Source organism: Cricetulus griseus, chromosome 5 (genome assembly GCF_003668045.3).
Source record: "Cricetulus griseus strain 17A/GY chromosome 5, alternate assembly CriGri-PICRH-1.0, whole genome shotgun sequence".
Taxonomy (NCBI): domain Eukaryota; kingdom Metazoa; phylum Chordata; class Mammalia; order Rodentia; family Cricetidae; genus Cricetulus; species Cricetulus griseus.
The window spans coordinates 96,113,901-96,126,905 of NC_048598.1; the positions used below are offsets into that span (position 1 = coordinate 96,113,901).

General features: G+C 41.1%; 1 protein-coding gene across 1 annotated transcript in view; it reads right to left on the reverse strand.

Moving 5' to 3' along the window:
* The window catches only part of Adgre1 (adhesion G protein-coupled receptor E1), a 90,289-nt gene extending 88,925 nt beyond the window's left edge, over positions 1-1,364 (reverse strand). Inside the window, exon 1 of the mRNA XM_035445847.1 lies at positions 1,355-1,364. Within this exon, the coding sequence (XP_035301738.1) occupies positions 1,355-1,364 (10 nt within the window). The remainder of the gene's footprint in view (positions 1-1,354) is intronic.
* Positions 1,365-13,005: the final 11,641 nt, after the last annotated feature.

Below are 13,005 nucleotides of genomic sequence, written 5' to 3' on the forward strand. Positions count from 1 at the left end.
ACACATATAATTAGTGTGTGTGTGTGTGTGTGTGTGTGTGTGTGTGTGTGTGTGTGTGTGTGTCCTGGCTAGTCTTATGTCAACTTGATTCACAGTGGTGTCATCTGAAGAGGGAGCCTCAATTGCTCTTGTGAGTATAAGACACATATACATAAGATATATATGAACATGCAGGCTGTTTGCTGTGGCTTGAATGTGAAATTTAACATAGAAATCATGTGCTTGGTCACCAGATGATGGTGCGATTTTGGGAGGTTTAGAGATGAAACCTTAGGAGGGGGCTGAAGATTTGTATTTGGGTCACACTTCCCCTTGCTTCACAGTCTATCAGGAGGAAAGAAGGCGAGCCCCACAATCCAACCGTGACCTCTACCAACCCTCCCCAACATGGCAGAGCCACAACAGCATAAACTCTGAGACAAAATGTTCCTTTAAGTTGCCTCATAGTTTGTGTACTCACCACTACAGTCATTGATATGTCTGCAATCACCACTATCACCACCACCTGTGTAGTCACCACCATCACCACCACCTGTGTAGTCACCATCATCATCAACTGTGTAGTCACCACCATCACCACCACCTGTGTAGTCACCACCATCACCACCACCTGTGTAATCACCATCACCACCACCTGTGTAGTCACCACCATCACCACCACCTGTGTAGTCACCATCACCACCTGTGTAGTCACCACCATCACCACCACCTGTGTAGTCACCATCACCACCACCTGTGTAGTCACCATCACCACCTATGTAGTCACCATCACCACCTGTGTAGTCACCACCATCACCACCACCTGTGTGGTCACCACCATCACCACCACCTGTGTAGTCACCATCACCACCTGTGTAGTCACCACCATCACCACCTGTGTAGTCACCATCACCACCACCTGTGTAGTCACCACCATCACCACCACCTGTGTAGTCACCATCACCACCTGTGTAGTCACCACCATCACCACCTGTGTAGTCACCATCACCACCTGTGTAGTCACCACCATCACCACCTGTGTAGTCACCATCACCACCACCTGTGTAGTCACCATCACCACCTGTGTAGTCACCACCATCACCACCTGTGTAGTCACCATCACCACCACCTGTGTAGTCACCATCACCACCTATGTAGTCACCATCACCACCTGTGTAGTCACCACCATCACCACCACCTGTGTAGTCACCACCATCACCACCACCTGTGTGGTCACCACCATCACCACCACCTGTGTAGTCACCACCACCATCACCACCTGTGTAGTCACCATCACCACCACCTGTGTAGTCACCACCACCATCACCACCTGTGTAGTCACCACCTGTAGGGAGAAACCGTGATTAAGAGGTACCGCTGACCATGCCTGCTCTAAGAGGGTGTGGCCACGGTTACATAGCAATGGTTAAGAAGGAGAGAGGCATCTTTTAGCTCTCTTTGCTTGGCTGAGCTGACTGAGAAGCATTTCAGGGTCTGTCCTGTTCTGGTGCAAAACTGGTCACTGGCTCCCTTGCATGAGTACTTTCCCCAAATTAACTACCGTTTATCAACCTATTTCTGACTCCACTTTGTAAACGGCTGTATCTGGTACAGAAAGACACTGGACAACAGAAAAAACTTGTGAACTAAATCAGAAGATGCACCCACAGATGCATTGGCCTCAGTATGGGAACCAGGACATGTGTTACACTGGGGAAGTGGTTTCACCTTTGTTTCCACAGGAGAAAAGCTTTGGATTCCATCAAAGTTGATCAAGATCCAAGTTGAAAAAGAAAAACCTCTGGATGAGGAGAAATGACAGGTCATCCACCAAGGTGTATCTCATAAACTGTATAGAAACCTCACAAAGGAAAGGAAAGGTTTTTGTCTTTATCGTCACAGGAAAACTCATCTCCAGAAAGCAAAAAGACACTGCATGGGTGGTCGCTTAAAGAAGAGAAGGTAGCTATAACCATCAAACAAAAGGAATTTGCCATATGGTAAACTCTACAGCTGTCTCTCAATGAAATCTATTCCTCTTTACTTCCTAGTCCCTATTCAATTAAACCAATGCTAGCTTTAGAGTTGGATTTGGCTTTCCTCCTCTAAATCCAAACATATTGTTAAAATAAAATTCAGAGTTTCTGTATTATATCAAGAAGCCAATTGATGTAATTCAGAATAAGAAAAAAATTGGGGACTGTCATTTGTCTATTCTCTGGTCTTTCTCTGAAAGTATAAATTCCCTCAGAATTGTTATTTTCCCTATTGTTGTCTTTCCCAGTATGCATACGTATAAAAGTTAAAATTTCTCTGCTAACATTAATGTTTAAGTTACCCACAGCTAATGAAGAACTTCCTAACAGCAATCCTTGAACTCTCTGGAAAGAAAACGGGCCCCACCTCATCGAGTTCACTGGATCCGACTTGATTCATTTGAACTAAGACTCTGGCTGGAGCTTCAGGTACTGACTTCAGTCAGCACAAGGACCTCAATCAAGATAAGGACTTCAACCAAAACCTTCAATCAAGCATTTCCCACCAAACACGGACTGGATACATGTGTTGCAGATAATCCACTCAAGACTTTCACTACTCTAACATTTTCTTTCTACAGGACCCCATGAGACTATTGTCATCCCATTTCAGCAGGAAGTAACTTAAAGAATACTGTGCCCCCTTTCTCCACTGTTGACACCAAGGATAATGTACACCTAGTTAGGGCTAGTATCCTACTGTTTAGGGTTTGGTTTGGAAGGAGGTGTTCAGGCTTGGACATCTATTTCAGATGACTTTAGGCTTTATTTGGAATAGATGTAGTTAGGATGTGATATAAATAGATTATTATATCTTCTTGTAATTCACCTTTATGATTGTTAATTATAGATAACTTACACTGTTAAGTTTAAATCCTCTTTAGACTAAAAGGGGAATTATAGGGAGAAACCCTGATTAAGAGGTACCTATGGACACTTACTTCCCCCTTTGCCCTGACCTCTCCTGAGAGTGGACCCACCCAGGCAGGGAGGATCTCCCTGAGCCCGGAAACACATCAATCTTCCTTCTCCCTTTGCCCTGACCTCTGCTGAGTGAGGAGACTACCAGAAAAGGCAAGACCATCCATAGCTGCAGACATTGAAGTCTTGGCCCACACAGGCCACTGGGTGACAAGAGGAGATAGAGAGACCCCACCTGCACCTACTGGAAGAAGAGTTGGGAAGACAACAGAATAAGAACACACTCAACAACAACAGAAAGAACAATATGACACCAACAGAATCTGGGGACTCCATACCAGCAAGATGTGAAAAGCACAACACCAAGGAAGAAAAAGAGAAAAACCTAAAAATCTACTTTATGAAGATGTTTGAGACCCTTAAAGAGAAAACAAGAAAATCTCTTAAAGAAATAGAAGAAAAAACAAATAAAAAGTTCAAGCAATAAGTAATTTTCTTAAAGAATCTATAGAAAGCCAAGAAAAAACAACCAAACAAGTGAAGGAAGTAATCGAAATAGTTCAAGGCATGAAAGCTGAAATAGAAACAATAAAGAAAACACAGAATGAGGGGATGCTGGAAATACAAAGGCTGGATAAACGATCAGGAACCAAGGAAGTGAATATAACCAATAGAATACAAGAGATGTAAGAGAGAATCTCAGTTGTTGAATACTCTTTAGAGGATATACAGTCATCAACCAAAGAAAATCTCAAATCCAACAAATCCCTAACACAAAATATCCAGGAAATTTGGGACACCGTGTAAAGGCCAAGCCTAAAAATAATAGGTATAGAAGAAGGTGAAGAAATACAGGTCAAAGATACAGAAAACATATTCAACAAAATCATAGAAGAAAACTTCTCCAACCTACAGAAAGATACGCCAAAGAAAGTACAATAAGCTTACAGAACACCAAATAGACTGGACCACAAAAAAACTCCCCTCACCACATAATAATCAAAACACCATACTTACAGAATACAGAGAAAATATTAAGAGCAGCAAAGGAAAAAGGCCAAGTAACATATAAATGCAGACCTATCAGAAATACACCTGAAATCTCAATGGAAAATTTGAAAGCCAGAAGGTCCTGGATAGATGTCCTACGAACACTAAGAGAACATGGATGCCAACCCAGGCTACTGTACCCAGCAAAGCTTTCAATCATTATAGAGGAGAAAACGAAATATTCCATGACAAACCCAGATTTAAACAATACATATCTACAAATCCAGCCCTACATAAAGTTCTGGAAGGAAAACTCCAACCCAGCGAAGATAACTACACTCACAAAAACATAGGCAATGGATAATACGACTTTACCAAACACAAAAATAAAAAAGAGGGTGAAATCTACACACAATGACACCACCAACAATAAATCCAAAAAACAAGAATCAACAATCGATGGTCATTAATATCCCTCAATGTCAATGGTATTAACTTGCCTATAAAAAGATACAGGCCAACAGAATGGATACAAAGACAGAATCCATCCTTCTGCTGTATACAAGAAACACACCTCAACTTCAAAGATAGACATTACCTCAGAGTAAAGGGTTGGGAAAAGATTTTCCAATCAACTGGACCCAATAAACAAGCTGGTGTAGCAATCCTAACATCTCACAAATTAGACTTCAAACTAAAGTCAATCAAAAGAGATGAAGAAGGGCATTTCATACTCATCACAGGTAGAGTCCTTTAAGATGAAGTCTCAATCCTGAATATCTATACCCCAAACACGAAGGCAACCACATTTGTAAAAGAGCATTACTAAAGCTAAAACCACACATAAAATCTCAAACACTTATAGTAGGAGACTTCAACACCCAGCTCTCACTACTAGACAGGACCACCAGACAGAAACTTAACAAAGAAGCAAAGGATCTAAAAAGTTATGACCCAATTGGGTTTAACAGACATCTATAGAACATTCCATTCAAACAAAAAAAGAATATACTTTCTTCTCAGCACCACATGGAACCTTCTCTAAAATTGACCACATACTTGGCAACATAGCAAACCTCCACAGATACCAAAAAATTGGAATAACCCCTATATCTTATCAGACCATCATTTTTTAAAGTTAGAATTCAACAACAACACGAATTGCAGAAAATCTACAAACTCATGGAAATTGAACAATGCCCAATAGCACCATTCCTGGATTGAGGAAGAAATAAAAAAAAAGAAATTAAAGACTTCCTAGAATTTAATAGGAATGAAGACACTACATACCCAAACTTATGGGACACTTTTGAAAGCAGAGGAAAGTTCATAGCACTAAGTGCCCACATGAAGAAACTGGAGAATAGTCACACTAGAGAATTGACAGACTGAACGGTTTAGAACAACAAGAAGCAAACTCACCACAGAGTTTAGACACCAGGAAATAATCTAACTGGCGGTCAAAATCAATAAAATAGAAACTGGGAAAACATTACAAAGAATTAAGGAAACAAACAGTTGTTTCTTTGAGAAGATCAACAAGATAGACAAACCTCTTTCCAAACTAACCAAAAGTTAGTTTAAAAATGCAATTTAACAAAATCAGAAATGAAAAGGCGGACATAACAACAGACACTGAGGAAATTAAGAGAATCTTCAGGTCATACTTTGAAAACTTGTACTCCACAAAATTCAAAAATTTAAAGGAAATGGACAATTTTCTGGACAGTTATCACTTACCAAAATTGAATCAAGAACAGATAAGCAACTTAAACAGACCTATAACCTCTAAGGAAATAGAAGCAGTCATCAAAAGTCTCCCAATCACAAAAAGCCAGATGGATTCACTGCAGAATTCTACCAGAAATTCAAGGAAGAGCTAATACCAATACTCCTCAAATTGTTCCACACAATAGAAACAGAAGGGACATTGCCAAACTCTTTTTATGAAGCTACAATAACCTTGATACCTAAGCCACACGAAGACACAACTGAGAAAGAGAACTACAGACCAATATCCCTCATGAACATTGATGCAAAAATTCTCAATAAATACTGGCAAATAGAATCCAAGAACGCATCAGAGAAATCATCCACCATGATCAAATAGACTTCATCCCAGGGATGCAAGGATGTTCAACATACAAAAATCCATCAATGTAATCCACCATATAAACCAACTGAAGAAGAAAACGCGCATGATCATCTCTCTAGATGCTGAAAAAATCCTTTGACAGAATCAAACACCCATTCATGAAAAAGGTCATGAAGAGATCAGGAATAACAGGAACATACCTAAACATAATAAAAACAATATACAGTAAGCCAACAGCCAACATCAAACTGAATGGAGAGAAACTAAATCTAATTCCTATAAAATCAGGAACAAGACAAGGCTGTCCACTCTCTCCATACCTCTTCAATAATGTCCTTGAAGTTCTAGCTAGAGCAATAAGACAACAAAAGGAGATCAAGGAAATACAAATCAGAAAGGAAGAAGTCAAACTCTCACTATTTGCAGACGATATGATAGTCTACATTAGTGACCCAAAAACTCTACCAGGGAAATCCTACAGCTGATAAACACCATCAGCAAAGTGGAAGGATACAAGATTAACTCAAAAAAATCTGTAGCCCTACTATATACCAATGACACATTGGTGGAGAAAGAAATCAGAGAAACCCTTTACAATTGCCACAAACAACATAAAATATCTTGGGATAACACTAACCAAAAAACGTGAAAGACCTGTATCATAAGAACTTTGAGACTTTAAAAACGAAATTAAAGAAGATACCAGAAAATGGAAAGATCTCCCATGCTCTTAGACAGGTAGGATCAACATAGTAGAAATGGCAATCTTGCCAAAAGCAATCTACAGATTTAATGCAATCCCCATCAAAATCCCAACACAATTCTTCACAGACCTTGAAAAAACAATTATCAACTTTATATGGAGAAACAAAAGACCCAGGATAGCCAAAACAACCCTGTACGATAGAGAACTTCTGGAGGCATCACCATCCCTGACTTCAAACTCTATTATAGAGCTATAGTCCTGAAAACAGCTTGGTATTGGCACAAAAATAGACAGGTAGACCAATGGAATAGAGTTGGAAACCCTGATATTATTAACTCACATACCTATGAACACCTGATTTTTGACAAACAATCCAAATTTATATGATGGAACAAAGAGAACTTCTTCAACAAATGATGCTGGCATAACTGGTTGCAGACATGTAGAAGACTGCAGTTAGACCCAAGCCTTGCACAATACTTAAGTCAAAATGGATCAAAGACCTCAACATAAATCCAGCTACACTGAACCTATTAGAAGACAAAGTGGGAAATATCCTTGAATTAATTGGTACAGGACACAGCTTACTGAACATTACACCAGTAGCACAGACACTGAGGTCAACAATTAATAAATGGGACCTCCTGAAACTGAGAAGCTTCTGTAAGGCTAAGGAGACAGTCAGCAAGACAAAACGGCAGCCCACAGACTGGGAAAAGATATTCACCAACCCCACATCTTATAGAGGGCTGATCTCAAAAATATACAAAGAACTCAAGAATCTAGTCTCCAAAACACCAAACAATCCAATTAAAAAGTGGGGTACAGAACTAAATAGTCAATTCTCAATAGAGGAATCTAAAATGGCTGAAAGACACCTAAGAAAGTGTTCAACATCCTTAGCCATCAGGGACATGCAAATCAAAACAACTCTGAGATACCATCTTACTCAGAATGGCCAAAATCAAAAACACCAATGACAGTTCATGCTGGAGAGGATGTGGAGAAAGGGGAACACTTCTCCACTGCTGGTGGGAGTGCCAACTTGTACAGCCACTTTGGAAATCAGTATGGCAACTCCTCAAGAAAATGGGAATCAGTCTACCACAAGATCCAGCAATTCCACTCTTAGGCATATACCCAAAAGAAGCACATTCATACAACAAGGACTTCTGTTCAATGGTGTTCATAGCAGCACTATTTGTGCACTATTCCAGCCAGAACCTGGAAGCAGCCTAGATACCCCTCAACTGAAGAATGGATAAAGAAAATATGGTACATTTACACAATGGAGTACAACTCAGCAGAAAAAAACAATGGAATCTTGAAATTTGCAGGAAAATGGATGGAACTAGAAGAAACCATTCTGAGCGAGGTAACTCAATCGAAAAAAAAACAAACATGGTATGTACTCACTCATATGCGGATTTTAGACATAGAGTAAAGGATTACCAGCCTACAATCCACACTGCCAAAGAAGCTAATAAACAAGGAGGACCATAAGAGAGACATACATGGTCCCTTGAAGAAGGGGAAAGGGTCAAGACCTGCTGAGCAAAGTGGGAGCAGGAGAAGAGGGAGGGAGGGAGGGAGCTAGGAGAATGAGAAGGGGAGAAGAGGAGGGATGCAGAGGACATGAGGGAGCAGAAAGGTTGAGTCAGGGGAAGAATAGATGATAACAAGAATGGCGATACCATAATAGAGGGAGACATTTTTGGTTTACAGAGAAATCAAGAACTAGGGAAATGTCTGGAGATCTACAAAGATGACACCAGCTAACAATCTAAGCAACAGAGGAGAGGCTACCTTAAATGCCCTACCCCGATAATGAGATTGATGACTAACTTATATGCCATCCTAGAGCCTTCATCCAGCAGCTGGTGGAAGTAGAAGCAGACACCCATAACTAATCACCCAACTGAACGGAAACTCAGATTCAGAGAAGGACGAGTGAAGAACACAGGGGTCCAGACCGGGCTGGTGAAACCCACAGAAACAGCTGACCTGAACATCGGGGAGTTCTTGGTCCCCAGACTGATACCTGGAATACCAGCATGGAACTGATCCAGACCGGAACATGGGTTTCTGTGAGGAAACCTCGGAAATCTACAGGACCTCCTGTAGAAGTTCAGTACTTATCCCTAGCATAGGTATGGACTTTGGGAGCCCATTCCATATAGAGGAATACTCCCTGAGCCAAGACACACAGGGTGGGCCTAGGCCCTATCCCAAAGGATACAATAGACACTGATGACACCCTATGGAAGGCCTCAACATCCAGGGGGAGCAGAAAGGATATGTGATAGATAGGGTTTTAGTTGGGGGGGGTTGTTAGGGGAGGACCAGTGGGAGAAGGGAACTGGGATTGTCATGTAAATCAATCCTGTTTCTAATTCAAATAAAAAATTGAAATAAATAAAAAATTGAATCAAGAACAGATAACCAACTTAAACAGACCTATAACCTCTAAGGAAATAAAAGAAGTCATCAAAAGTCTCCCCCCCAAAAAGCCCAGGGCTAGATGGCTTCAGTGCATAATACTACCAGAAATTCAAAGAAGACCTAATACCAATACTCCTCAAATTGTTCTACAAAATAGAAGCAGAAGTTTCATTGCCAAACTCTTTTTACGAGGCTACCATTACCATGGTACCCAAGCCACACAAAGACACAACTAAGAAAGAGAACTACAGACCAATATCCCTCATGAACATTGATTCAAAAATACTCAATAAAATACTGGCAAAACGAATCCAAGAACATATCAGAAAAATCATCCACCATGATCAAGCAGGCTTCACCCTGGGATGCAGGGTTGCTTCAAAATTCGAAAATCTAACAATGTAATCCACCATATAAACAAACTGAAGAAGAAAAACCACATGAACATCTCACCAGATGCCGAAAAAGCCTTTAACAAAATCCAACACCCCTTCATGATAAAGGTCCTGGAGAGATCAGGGATAACAAGAACATTCCTGAACATAATAAAAACAATAAATAGTAAGACAACAGCCAAAATCAAACTAAATGGAGAGAAACTCAAAGCTATTCCTCTAAAATCAGGAACAAGACAAGACTGTCCACTCTCTCCATATCTCTTCAATATTGTCCTTGAAGTTGTAGCTAGAGCAATAAGACAACAAAAGGAGATCAAGGGGATACAAATTGGAAAAAAAGAAGTCAAGTTTTCACTGTTTACAGATGATATGATAGTCTACATAAATGACCTGAAAAACTCTACCAGGGAACTCCTACAGCTGATGAACACCTTCAGCAAAGTGACAGGATACAAGATTAACTCAAAAAATCAGTAGCCCTACTATATACAGATGATAAATGTGCTGAGAAAGATGTCAGAGAAACATCACCCTTTACAATTGCCACAAACAACATAAAATACCTAACCAAAAAAAAGTGAAAGACCTGTTTCATAAGAATTTTGAGTCTTTAAAAAAAGAAATTTAAGAAGATACCAGAAAATGGAAAGATCTCCAATGCTCTTGGACAGATAGGATCAACATAGTAAAAATGGCAATCTTGCCAAAAGCAATCTACAGATTCAATGCAATCCCCACCAAAATCCCAGCATGATTCTTCATAATTCTTGAAAAAAAGAATTCTCAATTTTATATGGAGAAACAAAAGACCTAGGATAGCCAAAACAACCCTGTACAATAAAAGAACTCCCGGAGGCATCACCATCCCTGATTTATAGAGCTATAGTCCTGAAAACAGCTTGGTATTGGCACAAAAATAGACAGGTAGACCAATAGAATCGAATTTAAAACCCTGATATTAACCCGAACACCTACAAACCCCTGATTTTTGACAAAGAAGCTAAAGGTATACGATGGAATAAAGGAAGCATCTTCAACAAATGGTGCTGGCATAACTGGATGCTGGCATTTAGAAGAATGCAGATAGATCCATGTCTGTCCCCATGCACAAAATTTAAGTCCAAATGGATCAAAGACCTCACACTGAACTTATTAGAAGAGAAAGTAGGAAATACCATTGATCAAATTGGTACAGGAGACAGCTTACTGAACATTACAACAGTAGCACAGACACTGAGATCAACAATTAACAAATGGGACCTCCTGAAACTGAGAAGCTTCTCTAAGGCAAAGGACACAGTCAGTAAGACAGCCCAAAGAATGGGAAAAGATCTTCACCAACCCCAGATCTGACAGAGAGCTAATATCTAAAATATACAATGAACTCAAGAAGCTAGCCACCAAAACACCAAACAATGAAATTAAAAAGTGGGGTGCAGAAATAGAGATTTCTCAACAGAGGAATCTAAAATGGCTGAAAGATACTTAAGAAAATGTTCAAAATCCTTAGCCATCAGGGAAATGCAAATCAAAACAACTCTGAGATACCACCTTACACTGGCCAGAATGTCTAAAATCAATAATAACACCAGTGACAGTCTATGCTGGAGAGGATGTAGAGAAAAGGAAACGCTCCTCCATTGACGGTGGCAGTGCAAACTTATAAGACTACTTTGGAAATCAGTATGGTGATTTCTCAGGAAAATGGGAATCAGTCTACCTCAAGATCCAGCAATTCCTCTCCTAGGCATATACCTTAAGAATGCACATTCATACAATAAGGACATATGTTCAACTATGTTCATAGCAGCACTATTTGTAATAGCCAGAACCTGGAAGCAACCTAGATGTCCCTCAATTGAAGAATGGATAGAGAAAATGTGGTACATTTACACAATGGAGTACTACTCAGCCCAAAAAGCAATGGAATCTTGAAATTCGTGGGCAAATGGATGGAACTAGAAGAAACCATCCTGAGTGAGGTAACCCAGTCACAAAAAAACAAACATGGTATTTACTCACTCATATATGAATTTTAGACATAGATCAAAGGATTACCGGCCTACAATCCTCATCACCAAAGGAACTAGGAAACAAGAAGGACTCTAAGAGAAGAATGCATGGATCCCAGAGAAGGGGAAGGAGCAGGATCTCCTGAGCTAATTGGGAGCATGAGGGTAGGGGAGAGGGATCTGGGAGAATGAGAGGGGGAGAAGAGGAGGGGAGAGGAGGAAATGGAGGAGCAGGAAGTTTGAGTTGAGAGAATAGAGGAGAGCAGGATGAGAGATACCATAACAGAGGAAAACATTATAGTTTCGAGGAGAGATCTGGCACTAGGGAGATTTCCAGAGATATACAAGGATGACACCAGCTGACAGTCTGGGCAATGGCAGAGAGGCTACCCTAAATGCCCTTCCCCTATAATGAAACTGATGACTGCCTTATATGCCATCCTGGAGTCCTCATCCAGTGGCTGATGGAAGCAGAGGCAGACACCCACAGCTAAACACTGACCTGAACTCTAGAACCCAGTCGCAGAGAGGGAGGAGTGAAGAGCAAAAAGGTCAGGACCAGGCTGGTGAGGCCCACAGAAACTCGTGAGACCCCAGACTGATGTCTGGGAGGCCAGCATAGGACTGATCCAGACCCCTCATAGTGGATGTCAATGAGGAGGACCTGGCACTCTATGGGGCCCCTGATAGTGGACCGCTATTTATTCCTGGTATGGGAGGGGACTTTGGGAGCCCATCCCACGTGGAAGGATGCTCGCTCAGCCTGGACACATGGGGAAGGGCCTAGGCCCTGCCCAGTCTGATATGACCGACTTTGGTGAACCCTCATGGAGGGCCTTACCCTCCTTGGGGAGCAGAGGGGAGATGAGGTGGGGGGCTGGCGGGGGTTAGGGGAGGAGGGGAGGGAGAGAGAAAAGGAATTGGCATGTGAAGCAGCCTTGTTTCTGATGTGAACTAATAAAAAAAAATCTCATGGGAAAAAAATGAGATACCACTGACCACTCCCACTCCAAGGGCGTGGTCAGGGTTACATAACACGTGTTTAAGAAGGAGAGAGGCACTCTTTTGGCTCTCTTCCACCGGCTGAGCTGACTAGGAAGCATATCAGGGTCTGTCCTGCTCCGGTGCAAGCCTAATCACTGGCTCCCTTGCATGAGTACTTTCTCCAAAAAGCTACCATTTATCAACCTATTTCTGACTCCACTTTGCAAACGTCTTTAACCACCACCTGGGTAATCACCACCATCATCATCACGTGTGTAGTTCCTGTGGTCATCTTCATGTTTCCTCACTATCATCTTCAATGCCATTAGAATCATCATCATCATAGGTCTTTTTTTCTTAGATAGGGTCTCCTATAGCACATGCTGGTCTCAAACTCACTATGTAGCTGAAGATTGCCTCAACCTTTCATCCTCCTCCCTCA